The sequence below is a fragment of the Epinephelus lanceolatus genome, chromosome 1 (assembly GCF_041903045.1).
Source record: "Epinephelus lanceolatus isolate andai-2023 chromosome 1, ASM4190304v1, whole genome shotgun sequence".
NCBI lineage: Eukaryota > Metazoa > Chordata > Actinopteri > Perciformes > Serranidae > Epinephelus > Epinephelus lanceolatus.
In genome coordinates, this window is record NC_135734.1 from 29,799,929 (window position 1) to 29,822,051 (window position 22,123).

At 41.5% G+C, this 22,123-nt stretch overlaps 2 protein-coding genes across 2 annotated transcripts; both read right to left on the reverse strand.

Moving 5' to 3' along the window:
• Positions 1–845: 845 nt before the first annotated feature.
• Positions 846–2,273, reverse strand: LOC117256231 (heat shock protein beta-7-like). The gene is made up of 3 exons (XM_033625522.2): positions 2,081–2,273; positions 1,783–1,916; positions 846–1,352 (listed from the first exon to the last, which is right to left on the reverse strand). The coding sequence occupies exons 1-3, from the start codon at positions 2,157–2,159 to the stop codon at positions 1,218–1,220; spliced, it is 348 nt and encodes a 115-aa protein (XP_033481413.1). The 5' UTR covers positions 2,160–2,273; the 3' UTR covers positions 846–1,217.
• Positions 2,274–4,409: 2,136 nt separating this feature from the next.
• epha2a (eph receptor A2 a) lies at positions 4,410–21,400 on the reverse strand. Its single transcript, XM_033627255.2, has 17 exons — positions 21,224–21,400; positions 20,313–20,380; positions 17,787–18,423; positions 11,575–11,730; positions 11,136–11,468; positions 10,038–10,165; positions 9,750–9,927; positions 8,930–9,032; positions 8,605–8,657; positions 8,390–8,515; positions 8,110–8,295; positions 7,940–8,001; positions 7,594–7,803; positions 7,250–7,399; positions 6,796–6,989; positions 5,694–5,849; positions 4,410–5,247 (listed from the first exon to the last, which is right to left on the reverse strand). Exons 1-17 carry the CDS (start codon positions 21,297–21,299, stop codon positions 5,139–5,141), a joined length of 2,925 nt encoding a protein of 974 aa, XP_033483146.2. The 5' UTR covers positions 21,300–21,400; the 3' UTR covers positions 4,410–5,138.
• Positions 21,401–22,123: the final 723 nt, after the last annotated feature.

Sequence of the window (22,123 nt, forward strand, 5' to 3'; positions counted from 1 at the left end):
AAATATGGAATCAAGACAAGGTCAAAACCTAAAAACCAAAAATGGTATGGCTGCTGCAGTGTAAAATAAGGACATGGAAAAATCTGATCAAATACAATGAGGTGAGGGTGCCCACAGAGAGAGCGGGCCCTCTTACAATACGCAGTGCAGAAAACGGGGCCTTGTAGGTAATTCAGATTGCCACCTTAGATATATGGCTGTTTAAAAAACAAAATAACAACTCACATTAAATTAAAAAAATTGTGTCATTTGCTTGACTATATTGAAAAGGCAAAGCCATCACCATCATGGTTTGCTTTTGTTTTTTTCTAAAACAGTCAGTAGCAATCTATAACAAAATATGTCATTAGATAAATGCTAATTCTACATTAACTATAAATAAGCTTTAAAAAACTTTTCAATTAAATGAATAATTCCTTATTTTCTTTGGTATGTTTTGTATGATTGTTTCTGGGTAGTATGTATGTTGGTGTTATACAATGTCAAGTCTCCATATAATCATATGACGAGACGATAAGATTACACAGCAACTAGTTTAGGCACATAAATAGTAACTAGCTTACATTAGGGCCCATCATAACAGCATGCACTGGGGCCCGTTGTAACTACTTTATGCCTCTGTTGTAAATGCCAGTCTTTACTGGTTCCTCAGTGAAGACAGGAGGCAGTACCAAAGATAAATGACAATGAATGTCAGAATTTGTCTAGTCTGGTTGGTTACCGTAGGTTTGACATGTCAATGACAATTGATGGGCATCGACAAACCTGCATACAAGAATAGAATAAAGCCAGTATTCAAACAGGACATCTCAGAAAGTGTTGATTGATGCAAATATTTGATTCTGTTGCATGTTTTTAATGTTTTGTGAGTGTAAAAGCATTTTGCAAACAAAATGTGTCATTTCCAGACTTTCACTTTAGGCCTGTGCAAGAACTGTTTCGACAATATAACTTCTGAGCAGAAAAATCTCAGCAACTGAGAAAAACTGTAAACAACCATTTTCATGTTTCTGCGACACCCCCTGCTGTTTAACCTCAATCATCTCATCACGTTAACAGGATTCTCCAAGATAATACCAAACATCTCACAAAGCGTTAAAGGGTTTTCTTCATATTTCCAGTAGTACATGAAGGGTCCTTTGGTTCCCTGCGTCCACCGCCAGAGGTCGCTATACTCCAGTGTTAAAACGATAAATGACGAGCAGAGATACTGGGCATTAAGGTACCCTGAGAGCTCTGACAGTCAGGGTGCCATTGCTGTCTATGCTCATGCTCACAGATGTGGGGTCCACACTGGATGGCAGTTTGCACTGGTGGGAAAATGTGTTTGTGACTGTGCCGTCTTCTCCCAGCTGCATGACAAAAGCAGAAGATATGATATGATTGTAAATTTTACATTATGTCTCTTGAATTTTGCACCATATTTATCCTTATGCACCAAAACACCAAGAAAAATTCAATGTATGTGCAAACCTACTGGGCAATAAAACTGTTTCTGATCCTTAATAACTCGAATTTACGGCTTTAACTTTGACATGTTCTGTAATCTAGCTTCAGTTATCTGTCAGATTCAAGCCATTACTATACATTGAATACTCAAGTTAATTCATTTCTGTGTTGCTCTCTGTATTCATGTAGGCTGCAAAGAATAATCTACTGCCAAAATTTAAAAATACTTCTATCAAATGACTTAATATATGATTTATCTGAAGTCCAGTAATCAACCAGCAGACCTCTTCACTGTTTTGGGGGTTACTATTACAGCTTTCCTTCATGGCTCACCTTCTCAGCATGCACCTCTATCAGGTTGTTGGAAGATGTAATGATAACATCCTCCGGAGGAAATTCACTCACATCCACTGTGAACTGGAATATGTCTCCGATGATTTGGATCTTCCCCGTAGGATATGAGTGGCCTGAAACAGAAACCACAGCTCGTAAATCTGGATGACTGCATGACACACACTGAAAGACCAGTCATCGGCTCACTAACATTCACTGATTTGACTAAAAATCAGGTGAAACATGCTGCACAAAATAGAAAAAACAGCATGTATCTATCAGTCTTTGTTTATCTGACCTGTGAATTTGCTTTCTCTACAGGTCTGCTGAGGTCGTGATGCTGAATCTTCAGAGAAAATACCTCGACCTTTCTCCATGCAGGCTGAGGAAGAGGACCGACTGTATCTACTGCATGGATCCAAGAGAGGTCATTCTAATCTTCTCTGGGTCTGATGAAAGTGTCCTTATAGCCTATATATGAGACCTTTATAGTCTACTGTGTGTCACCAGTGTGTGTGTGTGTGTGTGTGTGTCTCAGTGATTCAGCTGCACTGGAACATGACACGCATTGCAGATATTCAGTATGTCAGAACGGTTGTTGAACTGTTGTCAAACGCTCCAAAATTTTTAGCCGCACCCTGGCCTGGGACCACATGAGTCTTTGTGTTTGTGTGAGAAAGGGTGTGGAGCTGTTTCTGTGTAAAGTAATAAGCTATAATTATCAGGTGTGATATTAAATGGACTGTCATTCACAACTTTGAGACAATAGAAGTGACAAAAGATGAAAAAAGTAGCTTTTAAATTCAGTTTGTAAAGTAAATGAGATTTTTAAGGCTGGGTATAGCCTTGGGATTTGTCACAGAAATGACAATGTGCCAGTGAGTTTCCAGTGAAAACCTTCCAGAGGGGTGTCTCAACATGTCTGAGTGACGGTGATATGATGGAGCACAGTTGTGTGTAGGTGTGACATTCTGCTTCGCCGTGGCAAAGTCACCGAGGTTGGTCAACTCCATCTGGATGACATGCGTCACCAAAACAAGCTCTGCAAGGCTGGAGGAGTGCCTCATGAAAAGAAAACCAAACTGATAAAAGATAAAAGATGAGGTCTGAAATCTTTGATGATGACGATGAAGTAAACGTACTAACTGGCCAGAGGTGGTGTCAGAAGAAAGGCCTTTAGCAGCATGGAAGAAGAGTTCGTCATGTTTTAAACAGGGAAGTGTTCAGAGCTATGTGTGGCAGTATTACATAGTTTGTTTTAGGATGGTGTGAGCACAGAGATCATCATATTAGTTCACTTGTGAGATTTCATTTTATCACATCTAGTGTCGGGTGAGTAAAGATGTGAAAAGTGAGCTAGAAAGATATAAGGAATAGTTTTTTCTGTAAAGGGCAAGCACATATAAATAATTTGGGAAATTGATGAACTGCTATTTTCTAATGTATTTAGGCTAAAATAACACTTTTTTTGTCAATTCATTATTTTTCAACAAGAACATATAAAATTATCCTTAAAAAAATTTCTCAAACAAAATCACTCCAAAGCATGATAAACATGAAAAAACAACACATACCTCCTGTCTTTGACAACATACGCTGTCATTTTGGATTTTGATACAAATAATCAGTATATTTTTGAATGATGGGGGGGGTTAGTGAGTCAGCAACTGTCACTCAGGGCTCACATTTACTGTGTGGTACAGTCAGTGAACGAATCACTGAACATGCACTGTTTTCTCACAGTGAAAAGAGTGAGTCACTGAATCCCTCACAGCTCAACTGGACTCAGAATTGAGTGGATCACTTCAGGAAGTGATTCAGTTGAGTTTATTCATTCAAAAGATTTGTTCTATTGAATGAAGCAATCTCCTGAGACACAACACTATATGCCAATAGTTGCTCATAAGCACAAAGTACAGCTGAGGCTGATGGGAATGTCAGCAGTTTTCAAAGTATCTAGTCATAAACCAAACTAGTATACACCCATTTCAATGGTATTGCATTGCTAGGCAACAGCTTGGGTCAGTGTTTACTTCCTGTCAGCTGACGCCATTCAAGCAAAACATTCCAACAGGAAATACAAAAGGACCCATTTAGAGTGTTTATGTTGTCAAGTGTAAAACAGTCTATAGCAGTGGTTACCAACTAGTCCAGCCACGGGGTCCAGATTTCTTCTTAGTCATTAGTTTCAGGTCCACACAGTTCAATATTTTCAGTGTCATACTTTTGTTTGGCCATGTTGTCAACTTGTTTGCTGTGTCTGTCAGGGATCTCTCCTTTAGTCACTCACTCTACAACAGAAAATGGCACTTCAAAATAAAAGCTCTGTGCCGGAAATTCACTGTACTTCAAGATAAAGTGTGTTTTTTACAAACTTGTCGAGTTTGAGTCACTTGTGGTCCACTCAGAGTGAACCTGCAACCCACTTTTGGACCGTGACCGACCAGTTCACCAAGCAGAAATGTCAAACTGCTGGTGGTGCTAGAGGAAAAGTCAGGGGATCACCAAAGGGTTTATCCTCTGGGGAACCAAACTGACTGTCCCAAAGTTCACTGCAATTCAGTTGTACAGTAGTAAGAGATCTCAGTCTGGAGCAACTGAGAAACAAATACACGTTGACTACTGAGTACAAGAAAGTGATCCAGTCACAAGGAAACACTGATTTTATTTATATCCGCCTGGCAAATATGTGCCAGATCAGAGTTGTTGCTTTTTTTCTCATGTAACAAATGACATAAATACAAAATAAAATAAATATTAAATAAAACTGAACAGTTGTATTAGGACATGATGTAAACACACAAAAGACTTGAGGAAGATGCGTCATGTGATACAAAGATTAACCACAAAACATAAGAATGTGTGATTCTTTGCCCTGAGTGGAATAATCATTCCAGATTTAAAACTCATTGATCATAAAAATAACAAACAGATTTAAGGATCCAGAAACTCTGGCAGGATAAAGCGAGTGCTTGGAAGAAAACATGCCCTTAATCATAAAGAGCATTAAATATTTCAGTCATACAGTGAATACAAACCAGGCACTCTCACATTGTCTCACATTTTGCACTTACTTTTATCTTTTTTTAACTACATTACATATTTTTATGTTCAACATATAAAACATTTTTACATAAAGATAAATTATTTGTCTTCTGTTATCATAAAGTACATAAGTGTTTTTGATCTCAGTCCTTTCTGAGTGGCTTGGAGGGTCCTCTTCAGTCACACCACGAAAAGAAAAAAACAAAACTGCAGCGTAGCTCAGTTTCACCCCCCCCACCCTTGAGTCCTCCTTGTCCGTGAGTGAAATGGCATGGTCGGTCAGTGCACTTTGATTTGTAGGAATGCTTAGATCACACTGCAAACACGCTGAGGGAGCTGGTCTCGTCTTTCAGACCCAGGATGCTGTATGCTATCCTCTTCATGTGACCGGGCAATCGCACGCCAATATTCCTGATGTCTCTGAAAGGACAAGATAAATGATAAAGTTTTGAGTGTGCTGAAAACAATATGGACACCATTTTGCATAGAGTGACCACAGCATAAAGAAGGAACTACACACTTAACAACAATATCCATATACTGCAGATAAAAGCAATGCATAAATAGCTTAAAGTAATGAATTAACAATTTAAATAGAGACCTAAAAGTAATGGATAAATTGTTGAAATATCTGACAGGGCTGTGGGGGTACATCTGATTAAAAAAAACAGCTACACTGCTGTAGAAGTTATGGCAGTATGAGAGGAATGACATGGGCAGAGGCGCAGTGGAGTATTTCTGCACCCACAAGTTGGATAACAAATGTTCAAGAGCCGAGAGCTCAATACTTTCTCTGTGTTCCTACAGAACGTGGCCCGGTGCCAGATAAATCAGCAGATCTGCACCTGTGCCATGTGTGCACTTACTCATGCCTCAAGGCGAGCACCTGCTCCATGGTCGTGACCCCGGCGCGGGCAAAGCTTTCGTTGTACTGGCTCATTTTGATGGACTCCAGCCACTCAGGCACAGACCGGAACATGGTGCCGTCACAGCCGCTGGTGCTAGGCAGGCGGATGGACACGCTGCAGGGACAACGTATATTTGGATTACTAATCGTTTACTGCGACAGTGTGTACACTGAGTGCATGTGATGGTGTTTGAGCAAGGAGGAACCAGTTTTACTCTCAATATACTGCAGACAGTTTCAAGGGATGTTTCGATTACTGATCGTCTTCTTACGGCAAAAACCTTTTTCATATATTAATTCTAATAACTTAATTTAGCAGTTTTCTTTGAGTCAAACCCACACAAGTGTGTCTAAGTTTAGCGAAAAGAATAGTTCAACTTTTCACATACAGTCACAGGCACATGATCCCTTTTACTAAACCTGTTTCCTAAAAGGTCAAACTATTCCTTAAATACACATAATTGTGCATCTTTGCTTACATAATTTTTTTATCCAGTGGGCATCAGACTGTCCGTGCCATGTGTTTGTTTCTTCTAAAAATCTTTTACTTGCGGCTCCAGTTGGACTTGGAAAGGCACAGTTTGGGATAGCTCTTGCAGGCTTCCTTAGTGCAGCCAAGATCATACAAAGTAGAGTAAAAAAAAACAACCACACCTCACTATAAAGACTGGATCGTGACTGTTGCAGCCTCACATGAGTTAATACTAGCCAAACTGAAAGATTCAGAGTCGAAATTCACCAAAATGTGGGGGAGCTTCCTCAGATTTATTAATGTGGGGATCATTGGAGAGCAATATGTAAAAGACAGCGCTCATGTGTGTCATGTAAGGTGCTGTGTGCTGTGGTGAGGAGGAGATGATGTCACCTATCCTGCTGTGCTGTTGTGTTTGCCTTTAGTCTCGTTTTTGTTGTCTGTCTGTGTTTGCGTACTTTGTTACCTGCAGATTACCACGTCAAAATGTGTTTTGTTATGTAATGTTGCAGGATGTTTGAGAAAAAAATAATTTGTCTCTCACTTTGTCACCAAATCATAAACTTCAATAAAACATAATTGCTCATACCGTGGATCAAAGTCAGCGATGGTTTTCAAAGACTCTGGGCTTCGCAGCAGTTTGTCCAAGATGTTGACGATGTCCGAGAAGCGAGGTCGTTTGGAGCGGTCGTGCTGCCAACACTGGAGCATGAGCTGGTAGATAGCGGATGGGCAGTCCATCGGAGCAGGAAGCCTGAAGGCCTCGTTGATAGCCTTCATGACCTGAGGAAGAGTGAAGGCAGCGCTTAGATCTAAAGTTTATTTATGAGCGTGGTGACAGACGGTCTGAAAAAGTGCTGCGTTCATATGTTGACATGAATAGAGCATTTGAAGGGGACGTTGGGAAACTACTCTGGCTGTCAGGCAACTTTCAGCACACACTGTCAGCGGTCATACACATTAAAGTTTGACCTACGCAGGCCAAAACAATCCTTCATGTTAACCGTGAGGGCTGGGAAGACGATGTGACAGATGAGACATACCTCATGGTTGCTCATATCCCAGTAGGGCCGTTCGCCAAATGCCATGACTTCCCACATGACGATGCCGAAGCTCCACACGTCGCTGGCTGAAGTGAATTTCCTGTAAGCGATGGCCTCGGGGGCCGTCCAGCGGATGGGGATTTTACCTCCCTGACAGAAGAGAAACATTAACAAATCATATTTAATGGGTGAAGGGAGTGGAAACATGAGGCGCTGAAAGACCAACACTTTAGATTGGACACTTGAGAGTGAAAATACCATTAACAGTCTGACATTTGTGACTACAAAAAGAGGCCTGCTCTCTCTATGCATATGGAGCTGTGAAATGAAGCTGTTAGTCTCACTCTTGTTGTGTAGGTGCCCTCTGCGTCATCCTCCAGCACACGTGACAGGCCAAAATCTGACACTTTACACTCCAGGTTGCTGTTAACCAGAACGTTTCTTGCTGCCAGGTCACGGTGGACGTAGCTCATGTCAGCGAGGTATTTCATGCCTGCAGCAATTCCACGCATCATCCCCACGAGCTGATAGGATGGGATCTCTCCATCACGATCCTGAAGGGAAGAAAATACAGTTGTTAGACGGTACTTTTTAAAACATTTTAATACTTAATTGTTTAAAGATTTTTAATCTGTCATCTGAAGCTTAATTCACGTGCCCTTTCTGTTCACAACAAAATGCAGAACCTACCTTCAGATATGTGTCGAGAGCTCCGTTCTCCATGTATTCCGTCACTATCATGGCATGCTTGACTGAAATTAAAACAAAAAGTTACGTTTAGTGAATGTAAAGCACCCAAGCAGTTGATACAAATGCAAAGTGAACAGTTGTTAGACTTCTGTCCGAGGTTATCAACTCACATTTGGTGACAACTCCCTCCAGGCGGATGATATTCGGGTGCGAGAACTGACCCATGATGCTGGCCTCGCTCAAGAAGTCCTGCCTCTGTTTCTCCGAGTAGCCCGGTTTCAGGGTCTTGATCGCAACGGTCACCTCCCCTCGCCTGGGAGTCGTCATCACACCCTTAAAGACTTCCCCAAACTCTCCTGATTGGCGGACAGAAGGCATGAGGAAATGTTAGAAACTGTACTGTAAGATTTAATTGAATGGAAGGAAGGTGATTTTAAAAATAAGACTTACCAACACCGATGACTTTTTGTTTGCTGATGGCACTGGGGTCGATTTCCGTGACAAACTTCTGGATGGCGATGTTAGGGTCCTCGTACATGTGTGGGTCAACGTAAGTCTTCAGAGGCTTGAGCTGATCTAAGAAGAGGAAATAAAATCAAATTTATTACGCTAAATAATAACTTAAAGAATTGTTTTTATGATTTTGTACTGAATGTTTTTCTAACCTGTTGAGAAGTAGGGATCTTCAGGTCTTCCCCTGCCACGAGAGTTCAGTCTCCTGAGAGGAAAACATGAATAATCACTTCAGCACCAAACAGAATACAGACTGGCTTTTTAGTAATTGCAGGTCAGTCTCAACTGAAAGAGACCAAGGCTGTATTCAATACCAGCACCGACTATTACTGATAAACCTCCCTGAGCTGTTGTACCAGAATATCTTTAATTTACTTGAGCTTGTGGCACATAATCACACACTTCGCAGGTTTGTAGATAACATTTATCTGCATGACACACACGTTGGATGTGGATATGAAGCATGTTGTTACCAACCGTTTACGCAGCAGCAGGACGGCCACCACAACGAACAGAATGACTGCTACTCCAACGACAGCGCCCATCACCATGGTGGAGTTGCTCTGGATCTGAGACTCGGCTGTGGGAATCACAGAAAGGGAAACATTTATTAAGATGTGAGATGACAGTTAATACAGAGAGACATTTGAGCAGGGTTCCCACACATTTTTATAAACTCCTCCATAACTTTTCCATAACTTTAAGTTTGAAAGTAGTAGTATGAATTCAAAATCGGTAACATTAGGCCTGTGTAGTTATCAGAGAGCACAATAATGAGGCTCTTACTCCAATGTGCTGGGACAGATATTGTGGCAAAAATGAAGCACTTGACAAGATGTTCTGGGACAACACAACTGCTAATGTGACTAGGGAATATGCTAACGAGTAGCTGGAGGTTATGTTGACATAATAACTGAGTGCAGCCCTTCGACCCTCTAGCATGAGTGATGTAGGCAGCAACAAATTCTGAATCTAATCAGCTGGAGATGCATGATAGACACAGGTGTGAACGGCAATGTGTCTTCGCTGTTCATTTTTATTCAGCAAAAGCGCAACTAGCCGCATACGCCATCATCTTGTTGTACTGGTGATGTTTCAACGATCACAAAGCAAAGCACTAAAATTTAACTTAGTAATACAAGGAATGGATTTTTATGGTTTTTATGAACATAAAAAAAAACATTTCCAGCCCTTGAAAACAGCTTTTCCAATTCCATGACTTTTCCAGGAATTTTCATGACATGCCTGTTTGAGGAATTATTTCATCATCATCTGTAGATTTTAAAGTTTCTGGTACCTAATGGTGACGTATGGAACTCGTGCTCCATGCCGTAGCTGCCAGGGTTTCCTTCAGCACTCAGCGCCTGGACCCTGAACACGTAGGTAGTGTCTGGGGTGAGGTCGTTAATCTGGACTGAACTTTTCTCCAAAATCAGGACTGTGTAGGTGGTCACATCACGCTCCCCGTCATCATCCTGCGAAGAGGAAAATGAGTGGGTTAAAATCATTTTGGAGCAATTTACAGCCTCGGCTTTGACTGAGGGAAGGAGAGACAAAAGAGCACAAAGCAGTCTTTCTTTCTTACTTTTCTGCGGTACATAAGCTCATAGCGGTGATTGATGTGGGCGGGAGGCCTGCGAGACAGAGTCCAGGACAGAGACAGACTGGTGGGGCCGCGATCATCCAGATGGATCAACGTCACCTTGGGGGGATCTAACGGTCGGTGAGAGACAGAAAGCAAAATAATGGTTAGTGACTAATCATAGTCTTTGGAAAGGACGGTTGGAAATGAAAGCCTTTGGGATTCAGTGGGTCAGACTGAATTCCTCCTTGTGTAGTAAGCCCTTCCTTTGGTACAATGGTTTTACTGACAAATAAAATATCGCATGAAATAATGTTTAAATATCTGAAAATGTCTGTTTGGGGTTCTGGAGACAACAGAGACTCTTTAACAGCTTAGAAACAACAGGAATTTAAAAAAAGGATTAAGGACAATTTGACCACTGACTGCACATGTCCAGTTACTGAACGCTGCTAATTCAGTTGTTAGATGTAAATAAGTTGTTTGTTTAAAGTCCGTTGTTGTTTATGCCGTGTGTTTTAACTTTGTGCTGTTGTGTTTTAAGTCAGTTTGTTCTCTTATATTAATCTTTTCATGCTGCTGTCTTGGCTGGGACTCCTATGCAAAAGATACATTGGATCTAATTGGGAATATTTATGGTAGAATAAAGGTTAAATTTAAAAACTTTAAAATAAAATTAAAAAGAAAAACATAATAAAAAAAGGTTTCATCACCTAGATACTTCAGATTTTTCCAGATTTTATGAGAATTACTTATAAGCAAAATTTTGAACCGAAGTCTGGGACAGAAAAATATAAAATCTGAATAAAATATTTAATTAATTGGTGTAATAATGAAGTTTGATGGTTACTTATTTACCTTATTTCTGAATTAACTCGTTAATTCAGAAAAACAAGACCAGATTTTTTTGTGTGACCACTTTTCTCATAAGTCTTACATAATAATCTTGTTAATTCAGATAAACAGGGCAAATATTTTTTTCTCAAGTGAAAGCATTATGCTTCTGTACTGTGGGACCCCAAACAATGAGGAAGTGAAACCTCTTTGAGCAGAACACAAACTTAAATCAAAGCAAAAAGCTTGTCGTGTGATCAAGCTCACCTGTATAGTCTAGAGCAGTGGTGATGCTCGCACTGGGCTTCTCAGTACCAAACTGGGACACGCCGCTGTGAGCCTCCACAGTGAACGTGTAGTTCAGATGAGAATCCAGGTCACTCACGATGACCATGGTGTCCTGCAGATCTGTAGGACCTGGCTCAAAACGGACCTTCTCACCACAAGGGATGCATGAGGCCCCGTCGCAGTGCTCACAAGCCACGCTGTAGGTGAGATCACTGCGGCCTCCGGTCACCAGCGGTGGGCTCCAGGACAGCTGCAGCCTGCCCTCTGCTGACAGGGTGATGGAGGTCAGGTCACGAGGGGCACTGGGGGAAGCTTGAAGAGGAAGTACATGACACAGAACAGTTAGCGTGATCTTCTGAACTGCCTGTAATGAGCTCAAAGTTGACTTGAGTAATTCGACAGTGAGTGGGGTAGTTACCAGAGCAGGGTGACGTAGGAGGGTCTGACGGGGAGCGGAAGAAACCTTCCTCACACTGACACTCGGTGGCGCCGGATGAGGAGGGCTTGGTGTTATCAGGACAAACCTGACATAACTCGCTCGACACAGACGGCTTGAAGTAGCCTGGCTTGCATGCTGTATGAAAGAAAGAAGGCGTGTGTTAGTTTAAGCTCGACATTAGGAATAACTGTGAAACAGACAAACACAGGAAGGGATGACTGATCTAAATGCAAACAATGAAGCTGTCTTTGTAATACCAGACCGTTCCACCCGACAGGAAGCATTTGTTGTGAGTAACCTGTAATCACTGAGGCTTTGTATCTGGAGGAATGAAAAGGGATTTCCCAGGCGATCTGCCTCCACTCGCCCTTTTTTGCCTGAGGGCCTAATCTCAGGTCACACTGCCAGCGTCAACCGGATGACACCAGAGCATTAAATCCAACAGGTGATCTGATCTGATCTGCCTTTCCCCTGTGAACCCCTCAGCTCATATACTCTGGCAGATAATATTTCTGTTTTTGCCAAAGGAAATGGCACCTTGGACACTGGTGGAGGGTTGTGATGGACATTTCAGCACACAGATAAACAGCCTTCCAGGGCAGGGGAGGTTAATGAACATGCAGAGTGGACAGAAAAGAACTGCAATTCAGTCTAAGGCTGATGTTTCCTCCCTTTCTTTCTTCCTTCCTCTAACCCCAGACACCCGGCGCAAATTACAGCATCCAGGGTTGGACAATTGGAGGGCGAGAGAATCAGGAAAGCGGAAAAGCTGCTGGGGATGAGGATGATTTTCAGCGTGTTTATGGAAACAGACGTCGCACATACTTCCTGGGGCTCCCGCACAGTCATAAAAAAGCTTTTAAGCTCCAGTTTATAAGGTCTATAGGGGGATTGCACTTTGCCACCAGCTGAAACTTCTGGTTAGAGTTCCTTCAGTGTTCATTGTTCAGGAGGTTTTTAGCCAAATTATCCACAAAGGTGTCTATCTATACAGAACAAACAGACCCAGTGATTTAAACCAGTAAACACACAAAATGAACAAGAACAAATGAACAAATGTCACATTAAAAAAATGGTGTTTTTCCAACATTCTTGTGGCAAAGGGGCTGAAAACTACAGTGATTGACACAAAATCACGACTGGCCCTATCTGGAGCGTGCAACATGGCCATCTCCGTAGACGAGGACCCACTCCCTGTGCAGATATAAACGACTCGTTCTAAGTTAAAAAATAATCAACACAACGATTATTATTTTCAGGTGGTTTTACACTAAAGAAAACATACGTCTTATATTAAATTCCATTTCTGCCAATATATCACCTTTAATCCTACACGCCGGACCTTTAAAAAAATGGATAGTATGAAAGATCTCGTCTCTCTGCTCTCATTCTGCTGTCTCCCCAGGGACAAGCCTTTCATCTGGCCCCTGCGCTGGTGGCCGTGAGAAGAGGTCGGGTGAATCCTGGACATAAGACGTAGTCGCGTTACTTCAGCATTCAGGCAGAAAGACCTTTGCACCCTAAGTACCGCCGCAGTCGAGGAGAAGGAGCAGGTTGAGTTTGAGTAGGAGGGATAAGGATGAATAGATGGATGGATGGATGGGGGATGGGGGTAAAGGTCTGGAGCACCAACAGAAGTTCTCTCTGGGGAGTCACTTGGCGGCAGTGGGGGTGTAGCTGAGGTCTTTTCGCATAAGAAAAGGGGGCCAACCCATTTCATCTTGAGCCGCAGCAGCAGGACCTCTGTCACGTACCAAAGAAACTCCAGCCCCATTCATCTATTGTCTCTGAGATTGGACAGAGTGGTGCCATAAATATGTTGCATCACTCATTATACAGCTTGCAAATGGCGGCATGTGTGCAGTGTATGAATACAAACACTATTAATGCAAACTTTAGCTTCCCAAAATTAGTTTGAATTGAAGTTTTTTGCATATTTTTGCAATAAAAACTGTTGAAATATTGTTTTTTTTTAAATCAAAAACTTTCTTTCAGCTAACGTTTATTTCCCCTTCTTGATGCAAATTGCTTCTCTAAGTGTCCCACTCTCCTTTTTGACTACGACAAACATGTGAAAAGGACTTATCTTCCGCACCGATGCATCTGTTAATTGAATCTGTTTTTTGCTCTTTGTGTCGGCCCATTGTTCTAATGAGTGGGAACATGGATTAGGGAGCTCGTTGCGTGTGTTAACAACCGGATGAAAGAGCAAAGGGAGGCAAAGCGGGGCATGTCATTGGCTAACAGCTGTCCTGTTGCTCTACTAATCCTCTTGACTAAATTACACTCCACACCTAACTAAGCAGCCACGAAACTAACCACCCTCATGCACCAACTGTCGACTGACTCCCCACCCTCCAGCTCCCGACCAAGGACAACCTTCTTATTTGTGTCAGTCAGCATTCCTCCTCGTTGCGCTTTACTTCCTTTTCCCACAACAGTTATGCTCTTCAGAGGAATGCACATGAGCCTCTGAGGATATCACTTTCTCTAGTAAAATTGAAAATAGGGAGATGTCTGGAACAAACTTCAATAAAACTGCATTTCAACTTATGTAATAAAGCGTGTTTCCTGCATCCTAATACTCAGGTCATCCTCCAGATTTTGGAATATCAGTTTTTTCCCCATCATGAATATTTCCTGTCTTCCTCTGCCAGCTTCCGTTTCAGGTGCTCGACTCGGAGTCCATGTGTGGTCAGAAAGACTGAGACATTCCACTGTTGTGACTTCCTCCCTGCCTTCCTCTCTTTATTCTGTTTTCATCTTTTCAACCTCAGTAGAAGAATCAGCCTTTGAACTACTGTACTTGTCCATCAGTGGTATATAGGACTGCAACTAACAATTATTTTCATTAAAAGGAGCTCTACAAGAATTTCAGAGCATTAATATTGCAACAAACCACTAATCACCACCACTTTGCAGTGCACTCTTACAGCAGATATTGGGTCAGCAGCATGGAAGCACGTTGCCTACCCTTTGTGCCCCCAAGGGTTAACACTGTTAGCGTCTTCAGCATTGTTGTTGTTGTTTGCACCGTTAGCAGGTAGTCGTGGGCCACCTCCATGTTGAGAGCCATATAGAGATAATCTCTGAGTAACTGATATACACTGCATATCGTATAGAGCTCCTTTAACTATTAATTTTGGCAACTAATGGATTCTTCATTTGATGTAAGTGATATTCAACTTTGTGCTTGTGGAACAAATCTGGCCTCCAAAAGGGTGCTGGGTGGCCCACCAACCACTGTCTAATTGACAATGAAAATACATACACATATATACATTTTTTTTCGTCCTTTGAATGTAAATCAATTGCCAGAGTGCATTAAAAGTCATCAAAATAGTGTTTGTTTAACGAAAAGAAAAATCCTTAGGTCTGGGCTAAGCCCTAAAAACACCCTTGCCTACACCTGGCCTTGTTCCGGATTGCTGCAAGTGGATTTATCCCTTGGTGAAGATGAGTGAGGAGAGCAAACGTCAAAAGGTTGACAACAGTGAGGTCATTTGTTATATGTACTGATAAATATTATTAATGTTTGTTTCTTAACTGGCCCCTGGCCTCCTGTAATTTTGCAGAGGTGCCCCTTGGCAAAGTAAGCTGAGTATCCCTAGTCTATATCATGTCACAAAAAAGTGAAAAATGCTTGTCGCAATTTCCTAAAGCCCAAAATGATGTCATCAAATGCGTTGAACAAGAGTCCAAAAGACAAAGATATGAAGTTTATAGTGATATAAAAGCCAGAGAAGAAGACGATCCTTACAGTTGATAAGCTAGATTCAATCTATCCTTTGCATTTTTGGTAAAAAGAACAACTTAAGCAATGAACCATTTATCCAAAAAGTTGTGGATTAATTTTCAGTCAACTTATCCCTTAATTCTTTAAATCCTTAATTTGCCGTCTCAAAGGAAATGACTCCCAGAAGAGACCAAACTCTGCCAGTCAAGGTGACTCGGACCATCAGGAGTCATAAACCACAGCCTGACTCAGTCTAACCTCTGATAGGCGTGTCGGCCTCATCCCTGTAATCTGTGGTTCCTGTCGCCTTGGCAACAGGCACAAAACAAATACTTGTGAGCTGAAGACGCACCACTCAGGTAGTTATTCTGACACATTCACACGGCCCCTTCCTTTAGTCAATCGGTGCTGTAGGTGACGCGAGGGTGAAAGAATTCCTTTCAGAAATCCCTGCAGCCTACAGTGCCCTTCCTCCCCTCCTTCCTCCTCTCTCTGTACCCTCTCTCCTCCCACGTTTCCTCCAGACAGCTCAACACACCACGCCCGAGAAAGCCAAAGACAAATTCCACACAGACAGTAGGAGCACATACAGTATGAACGCTGCAATTTTGCCTTTTACTGTACACATCTTTTTGTTTTTGTTTTGTATGTGCTCAGGTCTTTCCCGAGGGCAGTACATACTGTGAAGTCTTTGCATACTTAACCTTACTCTGAGTGTCACTCGTACAAAAGACCAAACCTTTTAACAGAATGTTCCCAAATGCCTAATGGTTTTAAAATTATATGTGTTTCTGTTTTGGTCTTTCTTTAAAAAAAACTACCTGCCTATAAATATCTGAATAGTGGAAAAAGTTTGCCCTCTCTTCAACTATTCAACAGCGGTGGGACCAAGTCACTATTTTGCATGTCACAAGTGAGTCTCAAGTGTTTGCACTCAAGTCCCAAGTCCTAAACTCTGAGTTCCAAGTCTTTAGCAAGTCATAATGCGCTATTCACCAAATGTAACAGTATTAAATTTACAAAAATGATGAATGCTTTTTAAAATGTGCATTCATTTGTTTAAAACAAATTTGTTAAAAGAAAAGCTGTTAAGCTATCGTTAGCTAAACATTAGCTTGCTAAATATGTTAACAATTAGCGTCAACTCTCTGTTGTTTGGGCAAATTCAAATGTCAAACAAAGCTGGAAGTTGTTGCATCTTCATCTGTAATTTTAAAACCGCACATTTTACACACTGCAATTTGTTTTTTGTTGACAAACATGTAGTTTTGGTACATAGTTTGGTATCATTTTCTCCAATTAGTGCTCAGTAATACACCGTTAGCTTAGTTCTCCATGGTTCTGACCTGCAACTTGGCTGGATGTCAAACAAAGTGGATCTGGGGAATTAAGTGTCAGCTTGTTGGGAGTGAATGGTTTTAACACTGGCTGATTCAGGAAACGGGAAAGGGAAATTAAATGATTTGCAGCACATTTCCTAAATAATTGTTTGTGAATCTTTGGCCTTGAGGAAAGGTAACATTTTTAAGTCAAAAGGTTCAAGTCCAAATGAAGTCACAAGTCCTTGGTGTTCCAGAGTTGCAAATCTTTTTTGTTTGTTTTTTTTCAAGTCGGAAGTAATCAAATTTGTGACTCATGTCTGACTCCAGTCAAAGTCATTTGACCAAAGTCCACATCTCTGCTATCTGTGGAAATAATGTAGGCTACTTCACGATTTTGGAAAGGTGCTGTAAACTTGAAATCTCTCCCAAAGAGAAAGCTAAAATTTTTTCTGAACATTTAATACCTTCCTTTTAACTTTCACCTCATTTCCAGCTCCAAACAGCTCTTCAGTTTCTACAGAGCAGTGAATCGTGGGACAATACTGTCTGTCAAAAGCCAGTCACATTCAGAACACACACTAGCATCTTTGACTACAATTTTCCATTGTAAATAAACTCAAAGTTCACCTAGAATTAGTATGTAGTATGGAATTGGGACACTGCTTCTTGTACTGTACACTATCACCTCCAGCTATCGACCTATCCATAAAACAGCACCTCAGCCTATCCCCATTCCTGAGTCCTGAGGAAAAAGGCTGTGAAAAGAATGTGCTCTTGGCCAACAGGTAAAATGACACTCTGTCAGAATTTCCCCAGTGGTTTTTTATCTATATCACACGGGGTAATCTGAGGTTGTCTTAAAAACGAAACAAAACAAACAGGTTTAGACATCGTCCCTGTTTCCTTCCTTTCCAGTGCTCAGTCCTGCTGTTCCTGATCCACTTCAACACACATATGACAGTGATGGAGTGTTTTTATGATTTCCAAACAAACCCGACACAATTAACATTCCTCTGCTCTCATTCCTCACACCTTGCCAAGGCAGTGGTTGGAGGTGCTTGATTTACTACAACTCACATGGCAACGCAAACACGTCTCAGTTGAGTGCGTGGCATATTCCTGGCAGTGCTTACCTTGGCAGGAGTCCCCAGTGGTTTCATAACCAGCAAGACACTGGCACTGACCTACAGGAACCACCCATTCACCCTCAGCTGTGCAGTAGATGCGTGGGGTGGCCTGACTGACGGCATTCTCCACACAGGCTCCCTCCACCTCCCTGAGGGCACCCGCCACCGTTTCCGGGAAGGCTGCCAAGCTCTGCACTGTGGACGGGCATGTCTTGTAGTACACTCTCACAGACAGCAGCGCCACACAGGCGCCCATGTCCTGAAAAGCCAGGTAGAAGCCCTTTCTGGACAGAGGCCCCACCGTCTTCGTCTCTGTGTTGACCTTCAGCACTCGACCCCGGGTGACCTCATCAGGGGCGATGGTGGCCACTTTACGGAACTGGCCTTTGCGGAAGTTGGTTCCCACATCGGCATCAGCCTCTGAGATATAAAGGTTGAAGGTTTCTTTGCAGGCGACAGAAGCGCCATCAAAAGTGTTGCAGTCTCGCACAACAAAGCGGAGCTCCACAGAGACTCGTGTAGTCCCCGGGCGCCGCTGGATGAATGTTGTGCGTAACCAGTTGTCCTGTTCAGTAGAATCTATACTACAAACACTATAGGTATAGAAAAGTGAGCCGTTCACCACCGTCTGGACTATCTCCCACTGTAGAACAGAAAAAGATAAAGAGAGACAAGGGGGATTAGTTTGAGGGGCAAAAGTCGTGGTTACAAAGCTACAATAATGAAAGGAGAGGAAAAAACTTTCTTCAGGGAATAAGTACAGGGTTCAGAGGCTTTGTTCTCACTGAGAACCAGTTTTATTGATGAGACACCTCTTCTTTCATGCTGACTGAGAAGCTCATAAAGTACAGAAGTGAGCTGGAGCTTTTTTTCCACACATTAACATGATTGGCCTGGACATGTGCCGTGCTCGCAACGTGTGTGGTTTTCCACTAACACACAGGGGTGCATGTGTGTGAGACACCCACACACACAAATCCAACAAATACTACTGTAGACTACCAACTAACATTTATGGCAGTTAAATGAGCTTTATAAGCACAGTGGCAGCAAAATTGGCAGCAATTAAGAGTTTTTACAAGAGGGAAGCGATGACGAGCAGAAAGATTAAAAGCCTCCATTTGACATTTAAATTTAACACCTCATATGTTGGCAGCACACGAGTGTATCAAGGAATAAAGCAATGCTTTCTTTACCTGTTGGAAAAGAGAGGCAAGAAAAAGATATATTTCCACTATTTAAAATAAAAAATCAGTAAAATTGGTGCTATTAGATTAGAGCAGCACTTTATGAGGCATCATAAATCATTTAAATCCGTGATTTTTTTTATTGTTAAATTAGCATTAGCACCTCTACATTTTTGCTAGGGCTGGACGGTAGAGAAAATCAACTATTACAATGCTTTTTACTGAATATTTTGATATAGATATTGCTAAGATATTGTGGGGTTAATTATTGGCAGTTCACAAAAATTTTACAAGGTTTTTGTTAAACAATCATCAGTAATGTGGATGTAATGACTAAGTAGGGAAATGCAAATATTAAAACAGGTAGAACAGTCTGGTAAGTTCAGGAAATTACATCATTTTACTGTAATGCAGCCTTTAAAACCAGGAAAAGACACATTTTACTGTACTACAATATCCAAAATCTGAGACAATATCTAGTCTCATATCAGGATATAAATATATTGATATCAATATATTGCCCAGTCCTAATTTAGGCCAAATTAAATACTGGATTTCAGGCAATAACTTGTTATTACTATCCAGCTTCTTTTGTCTACATACACAGGTTGCACTACATTTAGAATATAAACTGTTTAAATATATCTGCTGAAGCCAATATCGCACATTGCAAATAGTCGTCCTTGGTACAGATTTAAAGTGTGAGAAAGCTGGATTAGAACAAAGCCAAGTTTGACAGACAAGCGGAAATCCTATCCGATAAAACTAGAACCCTTAGATCTTAGAGAATGAAAGAAGAACCGAGGCCCACACAGTGGAAGCGGCCATGTCCTGTTGCTTTTTTTAGATGGAAAGCCACTGAACTATACATAGAGGGATGGTTCTCCACACATGGACCACTTTCTTTCTCTTTAACTTATGTCTCCCCACAACTGTACAGATCATCTCGTCACTGTTATCTCTAAATCCAGACAGGAAGTTCAGTGTGGAAATGAAAATAATGTCTTGCGATTGTTTAAAATGCATGCTGGTACTGTAAATTTAAATGTAGGTTGAACCCTGACATTTTAATGGCATTCATAAGTTCTTTATGAAAGGGTAGCATTAACACAAGACCAGCCGAGCTCTGCCAAACCTCATCGAGCTGCCACTCATTCCATCTCTGCCAGAGAGCTTTTTTAGTGGGCTGAATGTGCAGACAGAGGCCTCTGTTATTGTTGCTAAATAGTATTCAAATACTCACATCAGCTAATCTGCAGCTGCCTTGTTGTCTTGCTCAGAGAAAGACAGTGTCAACTCCTGAACCTGGAGTCTTAAAAATGCCTGTTGAGGTATAAATACTCACTCCGTTCTCAAATGGCAACGTCAACCACCCCAGCTCTGATCCTGAAGCTTTCATATCCAGCAATACTTCTACAGAGACAAACAGGAAAACATGACATGGTTACAGCAAGCACAGAAGCAACTAATAACAGCTGGTGCACCAAAAAAGAAAATTAAAATAACATTTAGCTATTAATTAAAGGCTGCTAAATGTTTAACAGGCCTAACACCCCTTTGGCACAGACTGTGTTTATATTTTTATGTGTTTATAGGCTGTATAATTGGGAAATAATTGGGGAATTACTCTGATATGACTGTACAATTAGATTTTCTGCCTTGATCTCCAGGGCCAACAGCTTTATGGGGGGGCACATGCCAGGCTTTGACAGACTAATCAAGCATGTCGGTGTGATTCAGGACTTCAATGACCGTGTCCTCCAGGTCCAGGATACAGGACTAATAGTGTCTGAGAAAGGCGTGGGCACTTAAATTGCCATGACCAGAGAAGTACATGAATCTGCACCACAAGTGAAAGAAAAAGGCTGACATGTTGAGGCATTTCACAGGTGCCCTTTAACCCTACTGAAAAGGGCCAGTAAAGGAAAAAAAGTAAGACTAGTGGTAGAGTACATGTTTAAATTAACTGATATTTTTGAGCATTTAAATTTAATAGACTAAAATAGACTGGTTTAGATGATGTTTAAATAGCAAATGGATATTTTCAAAAGAGGTATTTCAAAGCCTGTACTTACTCAAAAAACTAAACAGAAGAAAAAGTCTATTATATGAGGAAATTTTGAGCTGGGAAAAATTTGAAAACACAAGTAAAACATAAAGCAGGCTTTTAAATTCCAACCTCCTGACTCACAATGTACGGTAAAGCTAGGCTCCACTTTTATATCTTTAACGCCAGTAAAAAGTAGGCTTACTTACGCTCTTTCGACTGGAGGCTGATAAATACTTGACTGACGAACAAACACAGGAACAAGTTGACCCGACGGAGCTCCATTATTCCACACAACTTTTAGAAAAAGTCGTGGTTTTAAGTCCCAAAGTCTCGGTGCTCTCCTCCGTCTGTCCCACTGACTCCCCAAATACTTCACTCTACCGGCTGAGTGAGCACGAGCCCGCAGCCCATTGAGAAACAGGTGGCGTCATCGCCCCGCCCCGCCCCGCGCGCTGTGGAATGTTGGAGTTCTCCATATATGGTAATGAAAGGGGCGGGGCCATGACTGTTGAACCGCACCTGTTTCATTGAGAAGGATGTAGGCCCATATAAAACTGCTCTGTCATTGTAGCCTGTTGATTTTACCATGTTAAATAAATGACTGTACTACACATTTAACATAACTACAAGCAAACTTAACAAAAAGGCCTATTTATTGTTTAAACATTTTGGAAGATATGTCAAGCTGTGACAAAGGAAGGAGGCTACAAAGATCTACTACTTAAGGGGAACTACGCCCGTTTTCAGATACTCCAAAAATATTACTTAACATGAACAACTTTCTCCCAAATCCAAAAACAACAGTGCTAAAAGTCAAATTTGTGATGTCTATAAGTAGCACTGCTCCATAGACAGTGAATTAGGAAAGATGTGATAGATGACACTGACAGCACCCAGGGGAATGATCTGAGTGTGTGGGTACACTTTCTGTTTCAGAGCTGTGAATACTAAAGAATAAAGCTCATTTGGGTATAAAAAGGAAAACAAACATTCTGTGGGTCCATAAAAGCAGTCTCCCATTCATTGTCTAAGGAGCAGCTCCAGACTTTATACCTCATGACATCACAAGTTGAGACTCACTTCTCTGGTTTCTGGCTTTAAGAGAG

What these genes read in the sequence shown, in the direction of transcription:
- LOC117256231 (XM_033625522.2), bottom strand. Translation starts at nt 2,159, where the DNA reads ATGGAGAAAGGTCGAGGTATTTTCTCTGAAGATTCAGCATCACGACCT. An exon ending in TAGAGAAAGCAAATTCACAG is followed by an intron (nt 1,917 to 2,080) that starts GTCAGATAAACA and finishes TTTCTGTTTCAG; the next exon opens with GCCACTCATATCCTACGGGG. An exon ending in TAGAGGTGCATGCTGAGAAG is followed by an intron (nt 1,353 to 1,782) that starts GTGAGCCATGAA and finishes TTTGTCATGCAG; the next exon opens with CTGGGAGAAGACGGCACAGT.
- epha2a (XM_033627255.2), bottom strand. Translation starts at nt 21,299, where the DNA reads ATGGAGCTCCGTCGGGTCAACTTGTTCCTGTGTTTGTTCGTCAGTCAA. An exon ending in CGTTGCCATTTGAGAACGGA is followed by an intron (nt 18,424 to 20,312) that starts GTGAGTATTTAT and finishes TCTGTTCTACAG; the next exon opens with TGGGAGATAGTCCAGACGGT. An exon ending in GTTCCATACGTCACCATTAG is followed by an intron (nt 9,033 to 9,749) that starts GTACCAGAAACT and finishes TGATTCCCACAG; the next exon opens with CCGAGTCTCAGATCCAGAGC.